The 15,889-nt window shown below is 48.7% G+C and overlaps 1 protein-coding gene across 1 annotated transcript in view; it reads right to left on the reverse strand.

Annotated features, from left to right (window-relative positions):
- Positions 1-148: 148 nt before the first annotated feature.
- YY1 (YY1 transcription factor) overlaps positions 149-15,889 on the reverse strand; it is a 32,452-nt gene continuing 16,711 nt past the window's right edge. The window contains exons 2-5 of the mRNA XM_026515315.4: positions 15,716-15,878; positions 7,949-8,009; positions 6,136-6,294; positions 149-5,303 (exon numbers count right to left, since the gene is read on the reverse strand). Of these exons, the coding sequence (XP_026371100.1) occupies positions 5,121-5,303; positions 6,136-6,294; positions 7,949-8,009; positions 15,716-15,878 (566 nt within the window). The 3' untranslated portion in view covers positions 149-5,120. The remainder of the gene's footprint in view (positions 5,304-6,135; positions 6,295-7,948; positions 8,010-15,715; positions 15,879-15,889) is intronic.

The raw sequence follows: 15,889 nt of genomic DNA on the forward strand, positions 1-15,889 counted from the left end.
GTTTCCACTCCTGTGCCAGAAGGGAACCCGCAGGGCACTGCCCCAGGAGGTACGGCGGCAGGGGCTTGCCGCCAGGTTTATTGTGTAACCAGACTCCGCAAGAGGAGCTCTGGAGGACTGAGGGACAAACAAGAACCACAGGCATGAGAAAGCTTAACAACATTATGCGTTTATTATATTTTATAGAGCCATGTTACACATGCGTGGTGCTTCAAACGGAGTTATCGTTAAAATGTTTTTCTGGATGCAAAGCCATCTGATGCTTGACGCGGATGCCTTAAATACTAGAATATTTCTGCATCTATGACCTATGAGCTAAGGAAAAACCAAGGACGACAATTCCAGAAATGGCAAAGAACATTTAAGAAAAGATGTACATGAGACACAATGCTAAGTCCTTGAGGCAGGGCCTACAGAAGTTACCAGAAAGTGGATAAAAACAGAATTGTTCTATGAAAATGGCTTGAGCAATCACCATCTGTAGATAATAGAGCCTCATAACAGTTATGGATGTCGTAGAAAAAAGGTTATTCTGTTTGGTACTGATGCCCTTTCCCCTGCGCTATGTATGCAGACATTGTGCGGCCCCCAGACACAGCAGCAACAGAATACAGCACAGCAGCTGCCCCCTCCCTGCAACATCCCAACGCGGGTTCTTACGGCGTCTGAGCGTCTTGAAGGAAAAGCAATTCGATCAAACTTGCCACTTTGTGGAAAATCACTTGTTGTGACTTAGATGAACGTGACACCACCACACACTCCCCACTCCGCAGACTCCAAGAACGCGGTCAGAAACATGGCGAGCGGGGCGATCGGCCTGCAGTGAGCTCGATTTGCCTGCTGACCTAAGCTAACGCCCACGTTCACACTCACCATTCCCTTCCAGTGTTGATAAGGGGAGTGGAGAAAGTGTGGCAACAGTATGCCACCCACCCCTCCCACGTCTCCACACCGTCCCAGCTTCAACATCCTCTCCAGCACCCTGCTGACCGGCCTGGAGCGGGTGCCGGCAGCCTTCCAGCCACAGATAGCCCCACTTGTGGAGGGGCCAGCCTCCTTCTAGAAGCCCAGTGCCGCTGCTCTTAAAGGGCTTGCACTCACACTGACTGCATGCAACCAGGGGACCTGAGCACAACACGAGCAAGAACCAAGCTGGCCAAGGCCAGTCAATTAGGGTGCAGGACACCTAGCCAGACATTCGACTGTCTGCACAGGCGAGAGGGATTCTGAAGGCGCGGAGGACCTTCTGTAACGTCCACATGCAGGCGATGGCGTGCATGCCCGAGCTGCGAGGAAGCAGAGCCTGGAGTTCAGGTGGCATGCACCTGCCATGACCTGCTGGGCTTCCACCCGTGCCAACGGGAGCCAGGACACAGGCTACAAAGTCAGACAAGTGCCGGGGGTCTGGGGCCATCCAACGACAGGAAGGCCGCTGGCTCCCACAGGGCACGAAGGGGACGCCTGTGGACAGCACCTGCTCTCCCGCTATACTGACCTCTTGGGATCCTTGCTCTTGCTCGTGGTCAGATGTCCAGAAAATAGGAGGAACTTAGGAATCCAAGATTCATAACACGGCTTCCCTGAGCCCTGCTGATCCCAGGCCACAGAGGAGTCACGCAAGAAGCGATCAATTCTCTCTGCCTGCCGTGCGGGGTGGAATCATCGGGTTTCCAACTCAGGAACTTGGAGGGGGCCAGGTGTTCCGGGGCCACAGACATCAACTGTGAGGTGCGTTAGGACAGCTAGGTTTTGCTGGGCAGAGCGGGGGATAGCAGTACGCCCCCCGACCCCACTGGGGCAACCACTCGGGCCGCCCGCAGAGTCTCTCTGGGTTCTTGCTGAATGGAAGGGACTCTCCTCTATCTGTGCAGAAACCATCTAGAACTCTGCCTGCAAACACTGGCAGGCATCAAGCTAGGATTCTGTCAAAGGGCCTTGCTTGACTCAAATTCAGCAAAATAAGCGACATTTAAAAGAACCTGCACATGAAAACCAAACGGGGGAAAAAATCTCGATTTTCCTCAAATCCTCAGGCCTTGAATCTAGGCACAGCACACAAACACCATATGAAACCAACAGTGTGAGTTCAATGTCACCTTGGAAAATAAATGTCACTCTGGGGTGACAGTTCTTTATACAAATATTATGCTTCCCCCTAAGCCCCCACTACCAAAAAAGGGGGGAAATAATAATAAATCCAAAAATAGAAAACAACATCTTGTTAACTGTAAACTTATCCTCTGGAACTTTTATATTACATATGCTAGAAACATGCATTTATCTCAGGTCGGATGTAAGAAAATATGTCTATCAGTGTTACTTATAAATCACGTTAAGCCTCAAGACAAGGGACTCACTGTTAGAACACCACTTCAAACTGCAGTAAATTACATCTTTAGCAAAATTATAAATTCTAACCACAAGCACGACGGGTTTCGGTCACAGCCAATGAGGACAACGGCTCTTCTTCCACGGCCGCTCACTGATGAGCTTCCTACACTACTGGGGACTGAGAGCGCCCCACCAACCACGAACCTGGAACATGCCACCGTCTTCAAACCCCCACTTCAATTCCTGTCAGAGAGGAACTCTGCAGACCACGAGAGAAAGACACACGGACAAAGGGGCCTGGGGAGCGACGGCTGTTCCCCTCAGAGACAGAGGGGCGGAAGAGATGACCAAGGCATCCCCCAAGGAATCAAGGCACAGAGGAAGGGGGGACCTCGCTCCACACAGGAGCCTGGCTTCTCTGTAGGTCACGGTGTGGCTCTGGGGGCCTGCGGGCGACACATCCCCACGGCATAAGTTGGCCTGGCCGTGGGCCCCTGGGCGGGAGTCCCGAAGACAGCGCCGGGCCCGGGCTCCCGTGTGGCAGTGCGGGGCGAGGGTAGCACGGCCCTGGACTCCTAAGGCGGCCACCACCCCACTGACGTGGCCTTTCAGTACGGCCACCCAGAGACTGCTGACCTGATGGTGGAGAGGGGAAAGAGGGGCGCTTACACCACGGCCACTGGTGGAGGCCTCCGCCCCAGGTCTAGTCAGAGAACCATATGGTGGCACTGGGGTGCGCAGCCCCGAAGGGACCTCCGCCACCGGCTTACCTCTCTCCTGACTGCCAGATACAGCAAAGCCGGGCTTATCCCGAGAACAGCTGGGGTCTTCTGATTAACTCAGTTCCATCAAACTACCCAATGGACACCAGATTCTGAACGAATAAGAAAAAGCGTCTCAAGTTAAATTTGTCATTTAGGATTCAGAAAGGCACTTCAAAATTCCGGAGAGCCACAGGGTCCCTGTTATTAGGTCACCAATCCTCCTGTACGGGACCGATGGAGAAGCTGTTAAGAGACAGGGCTGCATATTTGACCTGATGGTGTCCCGGACATCCGGCACACAAATCTCAGACAGTAGCGAGCTCGCCAACGACCTCGCAGAGTCCAGCGCGCAGCACACACGGCACGTCTGCGTTTTCAATAGATGGGGTTTTGCTGTATCATGGCAGTTTATAGAATCGTCTCACGAGTCTGGTATTTGACTCTAAGTAAAATGCAAAACTCATCATCTCACATTTAGGAGGTCGCAACGCGAGGGGTCAAGTACTCACTGGGTACAGTCTTCTTCATCATCGAGTCACCCTGCTGGTCTGCGCTCGGTATCCGGGGAGAAGCAGACGGAAGCCACTGGCGCGCACCTGCTACTGGGCCAGCACTGAAAGACTCCGCTAGATGGAGGAACCAAGGCTCTCCAACCAACGGCCAAGAACCCTAAGTGCTTCTCGTCAGGGCAGCCAAGGAACCGCTGGGGCCGCCCTGAAGGCAGCCCGCGCCGGCAAGCGCCCTCTGGTCTCCTCTCTGCTCGCGCCCCGTCTAGGTGACAGCTTACCTTGCGAGCACACACACAAGTTGGGGCACAACTGCTTCAGTCACACGTTTGCTGGGGGTGGGGGTGGAGGGTGGGGGGGTGGGGAGCTAAAATCAAAATCCTATCACCAACGGGCCCGGTTTGGGGTACTCTGAGGTAGTTCCTTAACTCGGGATGCCTGTCACCTACTCTCTCCCACAATTCAGCCCGCGTAGGAAGTCCCGGAGTATCTATGCACTGCTGCGATCACACGTCACTATAGTTGAGTGCAAAATAAAGGGAACTTGAGTTGCTTTATTTAGCTTCCAATTTCTGGGAGGCTCGAGAATTAGAATTATTCTGGACAACAAAAGGAAATAAGACTGTGCTTACAGATCTTTTTCTGCCATTCTCTTTCCGTAGGACTGCTGTTTTATTGTTGCCCTTTTCTGTTACACGGGGCGTACACACCGGGTGGTAAAAGGTACAATACATTCTACAACGGAGCACCACTTTCTGTAACTGAACAGGCAAAGAATTACACTGAACATCAGCATCTGGCAGTATTTTTCGGAAAAAAAAAGTGACTAAAATGGGTTTAAATTGATTAACACTATTAAATCACATCTAATATTTGATACTACATGATTCGATACAGCTATACGGTACAATTATACAAAATGTGTTAACATCAAAGAATACAACCAAAATTAAGATAGCAAACAAAACCTATATAACTTTTTTTTTACAGGAAAATACTTTTGAAGTATGCATGTAACTGCCCATTCTTTTAAAGAAAATCTACTGCAAGCAAAGTTATCAACCTCCAGAAAAATCACACATAGCATTACTAAGCATATCCCCAAAAAGTGTACAATATGCACACTTGGAAAATACAAAATTAAAAAAATTGTAAGCAACAGGTGAGCTTCATATTTATAAGAATGTGAAAAGAAGTCCCATTTTTAGCACTGTTGTATAAAGAATTGTCTTTTGATGCGAAGTTCATGAATTGTCCTCCTGTTGGGACCACACTTTACAAAAACACCGTGTTTTTGAAACGAGATTACAGAGCAAGATAGAGCATCTTAGCAATGTCATCTTATTAAAGTTTTTTTTTTTTAAATTTTTACTACTTTATCAAAACATGTCCCTTAGGTGTGTAGGATTCATTTTTAAAATTCTTTCCTAGAAACAATATACAAAGGAGAGGCATATTTATTCCCAATCACACTCCTGGAAGATGCTCCCTGGGGTCGAGAAGGGTCTTCGTCTTCTTCTCACTGGTTGTTTTTGGCCTTAGCATGTGTTAAGATGTGAGATTTCAGGTTAGTTGACTGAGCAAACTTCTTATTACAGCCGTCGAAGGGGCACACATAGGGCCTGTCTCCGGTATGGATTCGCACGTGCGTGCGCAAATTGAAGTCCAGTGAAAAGCGTTTCCCGCAGCCTTCGAATGTGCACTGTCGAGGAAAGACCAGAGATAACCCAACTCAGCGACTGTGACGGGCCCGAGAGGACGGGCGGCAGGCACCCGCGCCTGAGAACAGCCCGCCTCTCTTGCCGCGCACCTTGTCCTCCCTGCTCTGGGGGACACGCGCCAGTCCAATCCCAGGACACGGTGCTGGGCGGGGGGGGGGGGGGCTCGACCTCTGCACGCAGGGCAGCTCCTGAAACCCAGGCACAGCCCTCGGGAATTATTTAAATATGGGGTAAGAGAGACACTTGACAAAACATCAAGAGTCTTCCTCGGGATCGTGTTAGGGTCCTAGTATTTGTGTCGATGGTTCAAAGAAGAAGATACAATTAGTTGGGAAGGTCTCTGGTGTCAAGTATCAAAAAGAACCCTGTTAAATTGAGTGCTGCATTGCTAGTTTGCTCACTTGTGATGGGTTTCTAAAAACAAGACAAAACATGACCCATATGTATTCTTATACGGTAAAATATTGGAAGTTCCCTGTCAGTTACTAATTCAATATACGTCCACCAACTACAGGGAATGAACCGCTTCAATTCCACAGTGAATGCACCGGAAAAGCAGTTTTAGGCTTGCTCTTGAGCAACCCAGTTTTTCTCCTAATACGAAGTACACCCCATCAACAGCCCGAGACACCCCGCCCCCCGTTCTCCAGGACCAGAGAGACTGCACACGGGGAAGGCATACGCTGGGCCAGCCCTTCCGGACGCTCCAACGGGGCACCATCCTTGGTGGCCGCGTCTGTCTGTCTCTCCGGCACCCGCAGCCCCACCTACACTTGCAGGGTTGTGTGGGGAGGGGGAAGGGACCAGCTCTACCTGAAAGGGCTTCTCTCCAGTATGAACCAGTTGGTGTCGTTTTAGTTTTGAGCTCTCAACAAAAGCTTTGCCACACTCCGCACAGACGTGGACTCGGGGGCCGTGGGTGTGCAGGTGCTTTCGCATGGCAGAGTTATCCCTGAACATCTTTGTGCAGCCCTTCGGACAGAGAGAGAGGCTTAGCGGTTCACACTGCAAACTTACAAAGGATTCAACCACTTAAAACAGCCTTCCCTGACCCGAGGAACAGAACCACCCCCGACCCCCCCCCCACTTACATTTTACTCAGTATCGCAGTAGAAATATTAAATGACATAAGACAAAGCCAGACAGCTGGGAAAGGCCTTCTCGTTTAATGCAAACCCTGTGTTACAGATCAGGAAACTGAGGCTCAGAGATGTCTTTAAGTAGACTTGCCCAAGGTCACACTGCTCGTAGGAGCCGAGTTGGGGGTAGAACCCAGCAGCCTGGCTTCCAGCCACACCAGAGCTGCCTCACTCAACTCTGTCCCCCAGACGAAGTAACAGAAGCCTTGGTAAACAAATGGGGTTGAAATGACAGCAGTCCACCACTCCCTTTGGTGGGCCCCATATTCTGTGCTGCAAGAATGGGCTGTCACTCCCCATCGCCTACTGTTCCCTCTTCTCTGCCTCTTTCCCCTTCTTGACAGAGAAAGCAGCAAGAGGGTCTCCAAGGAATGGCAACTACAGAAGAAATTGATTTTGTGAGACACCAGGAAAAGCAGCAGGCACACGGACACCAGAGCGGAGGGGGGGGACAAATGGGCGTGCGGTGCTCGGGACAAGCATGGCCTTCCCAATTTCTTCTGCAGTTGTTGTCCAGGGATGGAGCGGGTGGGGGACAAGCGGACAGCACGACAGGAGGACAGCTTCACAGGCACGAGGGAGGGGGAAGCCGTGGCTTTGGCACCTTGACCCCCAGGCTGTGCTTCCATTTAGCAAATGGAATTTTTTAAAAAATGTAATTTGGAAAAGAAGTATGCAGAGAAGCTAGAGGGAGGACAGCTACTTAGGGCCTAACTGTTTTCAAATGCTTCTTTACCTACTGGGCCCCAAAGGAACTCATTTTACATCTCAAAATCTCCACACTAAGTGTGTCAGAAAGCCACACGTAGAACCTGTGAGCAGTCATTAGAAGGCCATCGCCAAGTCAAACCCACCCTTCTTCAATTACGGATTTTTAAGAATTCTTCATCCCATTACAACTTTCTCCCCATCCACATGATTCTTCTTTTTCTGTTAGTTTTACATCCATCCAATTAGATGTGAAACAGACCAACATCTCAAAGTACTTTTTCAATGATCCTTTTCTTTGGAAGACTAACCACATTTGAAAACAATTAAGCACCCCTCTCGTAACACACAGTTAACAGGGCAAATTAAGAAGATTGTGAAGGAAATGTGTAGTTTTATTAGGCTTACTTTTAGCAACATCCAAAATAATTTCCAAATTTCCATAATGAGTTTACAACCCCACAAAGGTCCATGGGTGAGACACAACCCAATGTCTTAAGACTGACTTGTTTGTGATCCAAAAAGAATAAAATCCTAACACTGTATATTCAATATATAGTAAGAGCAAAAACAATGGCGCCCTACAGTAGCCCCATTTAATAGCATTTAATGGTCTTTACTGAACAACAAAACTGACATCACAAATATAGCCTCTTGAATTTAGAAAGCAAGGATTACAGTTCCTCAATTATTAGACAGAAATAGAAGTGCAGATTGCTTATGAGCTCTCTAAACCCTCATTGGCAGTTTAGCGAGCACTTTCCCCTAGCGTTACTTACTTTATGAGGGCAAGCTATTGTTCTTGGAGCATCGTCTTCTTTAATTTTTCTTGGCTTCATTCTTACCAAAAAGAAAAAAAAAAAAAAAAAAAGGAGAGAGAGAGAGAGAGAGATTTGTAGGAGTGGGTAGACTCATCTGGCATAAATCATATAGCCCCTAAAATGTTTTCCTTACAGATACAAACAACTAAGGCTACAGTTTGTGTCCAGGAGGGAAGGGATGCGACCACGTTCACTGAGTGCCCGGGAGGGAAGCACCCTTCCCATTTCACAGATGTGGGTGCCGGTGCGCGCAAAGCCCGCGCTGTCGCCGCGGTCTCGCAGCGAGTGAGCTCGGGCAGCTCAGACTGGCACTGAGGTCTGTGTGCTTCAAGTATCTACGCTTCCCTCCAAGCTCTTTAAATAACACGAAAGACCACCAGCCCAAACCACAGAGGGATCTCTTGGTGGGAGCAAAGCAAGGTATCCAGGAGCAGCTGCTGTGGTAACAAAGAAAAGGGAGCAGCAGATGGGGGAGGGTCTTAAACACAGATCCCTACAAAACCGCTTAAAAAAAAAGGAGGGAGAGTTTGTTTTATACTGACAGACATTATCTTTAAGGGAGATAATTTTTTAAAAGGGTACAGAGTAGTCCTTGTAAGCAGAAAATCATTTATATACGTTATCTCTGGAAAGAAACACAGTAAATGAACTAGGTATTGCTGTTTTGGGGAGGAGCCCCCAGGGACTGGTGGACAGGTGGGAACACCCCATACCCTTTCCCACTGTTGAATGTTATCATACTACTACTTTTGATGGTGGGGGTGGGAGGGAGGTTACCGGTTTTCAAAAAATAAGTTTTGGTTTTTTTTAACGACAGAGATTTCTGCCCCTGCTTCGGGACGGGGGTGTAACGGGCGTCCTAATCGCACGGGCAGCGGGGAGAGCCCTGTGTGGACGCACTGCCCAAGAGCTTGCTAATTCGGTAGCTTACCTACCTGCTATTTCCACTGAACCAACCTTTGGTCTTTTTTCAAAACTTTCTCTCCAAATACTCCCTACCGAGCTGTGTGTGGTAGAGGGGTGAGAGATTAAGAGCTCCTAGAGAGACTAGAAAAAAAGATTTACATTTCCGAGACAGACGTTCCTTCTGTCCCGACGTGTGCCCCCTCACCGTCCTATGTGAGGACGCACAGTTAAACGAGCCACGAGGTCAACGAAGCCTTACCAGTAAAAGCTAACTTACCAGCACACTCTCATCACAAAAGATTTCTGTGGTCATCTTTAAGTTAGCAAAGGCCCTAGTGCAAAGGTCCTTCTTCACCCTTGATCTGGGAAAAGGATGACCTGAAGATTTTGTTTTATAAAACGTGAACTAACAAAGTCATCTAGTTAAACTCTCCATCCCTGGAGAAGCACTGGTAAAACAATTTATCTGGTGGCTGGAACTTACTTCTAAGGGAGTTTGTTCAAGATGGTATGAATTTCCTACTTTAAATTCTGAGAACATTTTCAGCTTAGTATCCGCCCCCCCCCCACCCCGTTCCAACCCTGTAGATATACTCGTTCTTTCTTATACTTGGGGGATGATCCCATCAGTTAGCAAATATTTTCTAAATGCCTGTTGTGTACAGGGCTTTGAACCAGCCTGTTATCTTAAACACCATTAAACCCTGAGCTCACATAACTTCATAGGACAAAAATTTGGTGCCACTGCGCCACCTGGAGGTTAGACCAGAGTGTGGAAAACAAGAGTGATTCACATGAATGGGTTCTAGTCCAATCAAGTATTAGTAGAAAAAAAAGGGTATATTAAGAACCAGGCTTCAGTCTTCCCAGTGAATAACATTTACTCTTCGATGATTACACTGAAATGCCTCTACGTCTCTCTTGACTGTGGACATGGCTACGTGATCATGTCTGTCCAAATGCGCAAGAGCAGTACTCCCCTAAAAGAGGGTGCATTTTATTGTTTGCAAATTATGTTAATAAACCAACTTTAAAAAACGTCCACTGGGTTGACAGCTAAGTCGCACAAACAACTGTTTTCTGCGGGGTCCATGTCAGTGAGGTGCCTGCTACAGCAGGACAGGTGTGCCCACTCGACCCCCCTGACATTTTCTTAAATTTCCAGGTACTTGATTTTTAAAAACTTTTATCACGGAAAATTTCAAATATACACAAAATTAAAGGGCATAGTCCCAACTACCATTTACTAAACTCTCGATTTCTTAAATGTTATCATTAAGTGGTATTTTTTCTTAAAATGTCATTTGCAAAATGTGTGCCAGCATGTGGCAATATAACTGATTTTAGAATGAAAGCTTAAAATGAATTTGGACAAACACCCCTGGATGCAAGAAGGAAGTGAAAGGTTTAATTGCAGCCACTCTTAAGCTCCTTGGCAAATCCTCCTTCTTCACCACAGAGTGGCAAATGAGGCAGTGTGTGTTGGTGCCTTTTATATTTTATTTGAAGGCAAACACTGAAAAGGTCATTTTCCAAAAACTAGATTGAAAGTGGGTTTTTGTGTGTGTGTGTGTGAGTAAAAACTAAAATTAAAAATCTTCATGACACCAACTGATATATAACCTACAAAATAAAAAAATTTGAAATCCTAAAAAAGTAATTTTTAAAAAGACTAAAATCATATACTGCTACTTGGAATATCCCTTCAACCCGCCCAAACTACTCAGAATAACCAAGATTTGAGTTTTTCCTCGACTGGGAACTTTACACAGACCGACACCGACGGCAGCGGAGGCGCTGGTGGACGTGGGGGCAGGGGGTGGGCTTGGCGCCGACTCCTACCAGCTGCACGACCTTGAGCAAATCACTGAACTTCTCAGCCTCAGTTTCTCACTCTGTAAAAAGGTGGAATGCTACCTGCTTTGTAGCTGCCAAGACTCAAAGACCAGATGTACGGAAAGCTCTCAAGGAATGACAACTATTCTTACCCCTGGCTATGTGTTAAATGGGCCTAGCTAAAAATGAGTTCATTACTTTAAAAAAGCCAGCCGTACTGAACAGCCCAGAAGGTTCTGGTGCTCCAAGCCACCGTCTTCAACTAAAGGGCTGAGAGACTAGAGAAAAACGGCACGAGCTGGGTAGCAAGGCACCGTCCATAGGTTACAAAGTACGTGGAGGAGCCAGGTACCCAAAAAGAGCAGCCTCCTGTTCAACGAGGAGCAGAGAGCACGCTCCATGCGGCGCAGCCGCTGGTTTTGCCCTGGCTCACTCTGCACACTTTGGGGCGGGGGGGGGGGGGAGGGGGGTGGCGGGCAGCGCTGTAAAGGCCCGAATCCGGGACCAAAAACCTGCAGGAATCTCCGGACACCACTTCCAGCAGACCGAAACCAGAGTTCTAAGTTACGGCTCAGTGTCCCAGACGCCAAGATGAACCGTTTTTAAATCAGAGATTCTCCCATGAAGATAAACCTGTTCACGGCAAAACAAGCTTAGCTGCCTTCAGCCTGGACCCCCGCCCCCAGGGACCTGCGCTGGTGGGGCAGAAGCTCGTGTGGAACCCAGCTTCCCTCTGCAACCGCGACTCCCCTCACTTCTTGGTGCAAAGAAGAGTGGTGCCTCAGACAAACGAGACCAAGCTCTCCAGCCACGGTACCTCCTACGGAGACAGCACAGACCCCTCGGACGGTCCTCCCAGCTCTGCTACCCCAGCTCATCTTTACGCTAATCCTGGGACAAAGGCTCAGGGTGGGCGGTGGACGACAATAAAAATCACCAACTTGTGACCGACCTTACCGCTCTTAATTCTGACCTTTCCAGGCCCAAAGTTTCCGAAGGGCTAACTGTAGTTAACGAAAAAGGCAAAAAGGCTGTTCATTTAATCAGGAACGAGAACTCACCAGGTCCCACCCACTGGCCACATTTTGAAGTACTTAAAAAAGAACAAAGCCACCCCGCCATACCTGGACTTCTTATGCTTGCCCCGCCCCCCCATGTCACTGATTTACTTACTCCTAACCAGTTCCCTAGGCTCAGTGCGGCAGGAACCCCAACCATTCTTTGGGCAGTTCCAAGTCCAGTGCAGAACCCCTCACCCCAGCACACGGAGGAAAGGGAAAACCAGCTAACACGCTACCTCAAGCCAACCGCTGAGCCACGGAGTGCAGATGGAGAAAGGGGGTTCTATGGGTCTTTACAAGAGAAGGCGGGGTCTGGCCCCCAACAGTTTGATACTTGGTGCCTCTTTGTCTTTAGCTTTCAGAGTCCCAGTCACCAATGCCGGGGCCCCTGGAAAATCCTCTTCAGCGGTTGGTTACACACACTCTCAAAACACGAAGACCTAACAAAAGAGGGCATTCCAGGCTCCAGTATCTCTCACCACCGCCACCGTCCAATTAGAGACTCGATAGTTTTACGTGATCTGTCCCAGGATGCTGAGAACAACGGGGATGAGCGGGAGCCCAACCCTCTCCCCTCACTTTGCATACACTGGCAGGATGAGCAAGATCTCATTCTATTCCGTACACAAAATGAAATCTTTAACAGCACGATTAGAAAAGAAACACACACTATATCAGATGATTATGGACATAGATCGCTCCTGTAGAATGGAACTGTGTGCTAGGGTCTCATTCCTTGCTCTCTGAGTCCAACACAGGAGCTTCAGGACCAAGGAGACACTGGCAGAGTCAAGCCAAACAAGTTCTCTGCACTTCAACCATCATCAAATTTATGCCTTTTAGGCCACGGCTTTCTTAGCACTGCCTCTCTCTTCAGGGGGTTTCTGACAAACTTTTCCTTTTTAGAAAACTCTTTCCCATACCACAAAGACCTTCTGGCTTCCTACTCATTCTGTGCACTGCTGAATGAACTCAACTTTTCCTGAAGAAATCCCTACACCTCACTGACTGTCTTCTCTCAATGGAATGGGTTTCCAGGATGCCGCACAGCTGCCCTCCAGATTTTCCATCCACCAGATTCTTTAGGGAAGCCTCCTTTTGATGTGCGCCCTTGTCTTCCTGGAGTACAGCCTCCAGTAACCCCTCGGAAAAGGTAAGTGCGACATAAAAGGACCCCTTCTGTATATTTGTCTACAATTGCCACTTTTATGCGTTGTATTTGACTGACAGCTTTGCTGGGTCAAGAATTCTATGTAACTTTTCCTCACAAATCTCAAAACGTGGCTCCACGGTCTTCTAATTATCTACTGCTGGTGAAGAAAAGTCTCATTCAGATCCAGTAGGGTTGAAGGCAGCCCTAAGACAGGCCCGACGCCACTTGGGAACCAAGCAGAGGCTTCTATTCCACCACAGTGACCCGTGTGCGCCTCCTGAGTGCAGGGCTGAAACCCCGGATTTTCTAGTCAGGAAACTGGGGACAAACTTCCAGATCAGCTGCCCCGATTTGGCAAGGAGGGTGAACAAAGCCAAGGGTCACCAACACCTAATCACTTCTGCTCACTACCCCCAGGTTCCTGCTGTCGGTAAAATCCTGCTTCAGCCCTCTGCTCCTCCGCTGACATCACTCTGCAATGTGTAATTTAGAGAAATGTGATTCGTCCCCCTCTTGGACCTTCTGAGCCCTTCCCTGGCTTTTGTGATGCTGTATGTACTTCCCTGAGCCACCCCGTCTGACTGAAGGAGCCCTGTGCCCTGTCGCTGGTTCCCTCGCCCTCTGATCACGGGGCTTTCCCAAACTGTCCTCTCACAGTGCGGATGGCCGTGCCACCTTCAGCCGTAGCCACCATGCAGCAGATGAGTCTAGCCCCGACGGACTTCCTGAAACCAACCCAAGTCCAACAGCGATGATTCAATAGCATTTAAACCAAACAATGCCCACCCTGAACCCCAAACCGGCCCCGTCTCCCAATCTCGTGCCACCTGAGGCGCGAGGCTCTGAACTTCCATTCTGATCCCTCCTTCCCGGAGACACACAGCCGGTCTGGTTCTCAATCTTTTCTACCATCTCCTGCCACCCTGAGCTCATTTATTCTTTCACAGTCTGGCCGCCACAATCCTGGCTCAGGCCTTCATGACCTCTCCCACTTCCTGTCTGTACCTGTGCCGACCCAGCCTGGAGACAGTGGACACGTCATTCTCAAAGTCAACCTCTGATGAGAGCTCCTCTGTACTCTTCCCACACCTCTGGCAGCTGTCCACCACACACTAAAAACACCCACAGACGCTGGCCCAGTATTCAGAGAACTCAGTGAGCTCTTACACTCCAACTGTCTCCCTGTGAGCATCCGAATCCCCACCCAAACCTACTTATTCTTTTCTGAGCGTTTATCGGATGGGGGTTGAGCACCTAACCTTTCCACCGGGCTCATGCCACGCTAGCATGAGGCCCACCACGGAAACCCCACCTGCCCCTCCAAATCTCAGTGTTTTTCAGGCTCAAGTCAGATGCCACCCCCTCTACAAGGCTTTCCTTGACTCCTGCGTTCCATATCTCTACCCCTGGGGACAGCAGCCTCTACCCTCGCTAAATTCCAAGTACGATAACAAGAGATCACTAACTTTAAAAACACATGACAATGCTAAACACTGGGATGCATTTTGACTCAATCTGCTCCAAAACTCTAACCTCACTGCTGATTCTATCTACAGATTCCATTTTTATTTGTATTTTGGGGGGGAGATATGGAGTAAATCTGAGTAGCATACCCGTATTTAAAATACGAAAAGCAACAAAAGCTGGGGGACACAATGTCATTAACAAAAGGACAGAAGCCTTAACTTTTTTTGTTCAGCTGTGATCAATCAGAAATAAACTCATGTGTAGACTCCCTATGGCTACAGTTTCATGGGAGAGGAGAAAAGGGCACAAACCCTTTTATTACAACACCTCTGACTCTGACACCCATCTGACACACGGGGAAACTGAGGCTCCCAATGGCAGGTCACCCACCTTGTTTTTGGCAGGGCTGGGACAAATGAGGACACTCCAGAGCCTCCAGCTCTTATCTACTCCACTCTGCTCTCAAGAGAAAGAAAGATGAGGCCCCGCTCTGCTGCTAGATGGTGTGGGATCACAAAGATGTCTCTCTTTCTCATCCTGTCCTTGCCTAAATGTCCTGGCTATTCCGGCTCCATTCAATCTCAGGGTGGGAAAAGAAGTCATCCCTCTGCTCCAGAGTTTATGAGTTCATTTCATTTTATTTATAATTGTCTTTGAGTGCGTTCTCACATCCTCATTAAAACTGCTCAACGGTGCTGGGAAATAAATACTACAAGAGGGGGCAGAGGCTTCTGCAGGAGCCCAGCCCGCTTCAAGCACAACAAGCCTCTGCTGGGTCCAGATCTTCCTGACTGCTTACCTTGGCCGGTCACAAGGGTCCCCGCCATAAATATTTGATCTCTTCCTGTCATGCCCGCTTCAGTGGACAAAAACCCGGGGAGCTTAACTGATGACCCGCTGAAATATGAACGGTCAGCTATGCCCGCCCGGCTCCAGCCCAGGCCCCCGCAGCCTGCTCTGGCACCCCGCCCTGCAACTTCCAACGCGTCCCGGGAGGACAGGAGCTACTGTAGAGATACCCATTTCCAAACAAATTCTGAGCAGTTTTATTTCTTCACAAGCAATATCAACTACAGAATTCAGAAGTATTTGCTTCATCTCACTGTCTGCAAGGATCTAAAATGGGGCCGCGCACATTAATAGCATCGTGAGCCCTACAAACAACACGAGCTGCTTTTGCTTTCACAAGTTTCCCTGGAGCAAGACTACGAGCCACCATTGTAACTTAGGCACAAAGAACACGGCTGCCGACTCTCAAGTACTTTCTATAATTAGAACGAAAGGAAAGTTCTTAGGGCTTACCTAGCAAATTCTGCCAGTTGTTTGGGGTCTGAGAGGTCAATGCCAGGTATCCCTCCAGGAGGAAGCTTCTTCCCTGTCATGTACTCTGAGTAATCAGGAGGGGAGTTCTCACCAATGATCTGCTCTTCGACCACGGTCTCATGGTCAATATCTTTTTTTTCATCTGAAACACAC

The sequence above is a fragment of the Ursus arctos genome, unplaced genomic scaffold (assembly GCF_023065955.2).
Source record: "Ursus arctos isolate Adak ecotype North America unplaced genomic scaffold, UrsArc2.0 scaffold_25, whole genome shotgun sequence".
NCBI lineage: Eukaryota > Metazoa > Chordata > Mammalia > Carnivora > Ursidae > Ursus > Ursus arctos.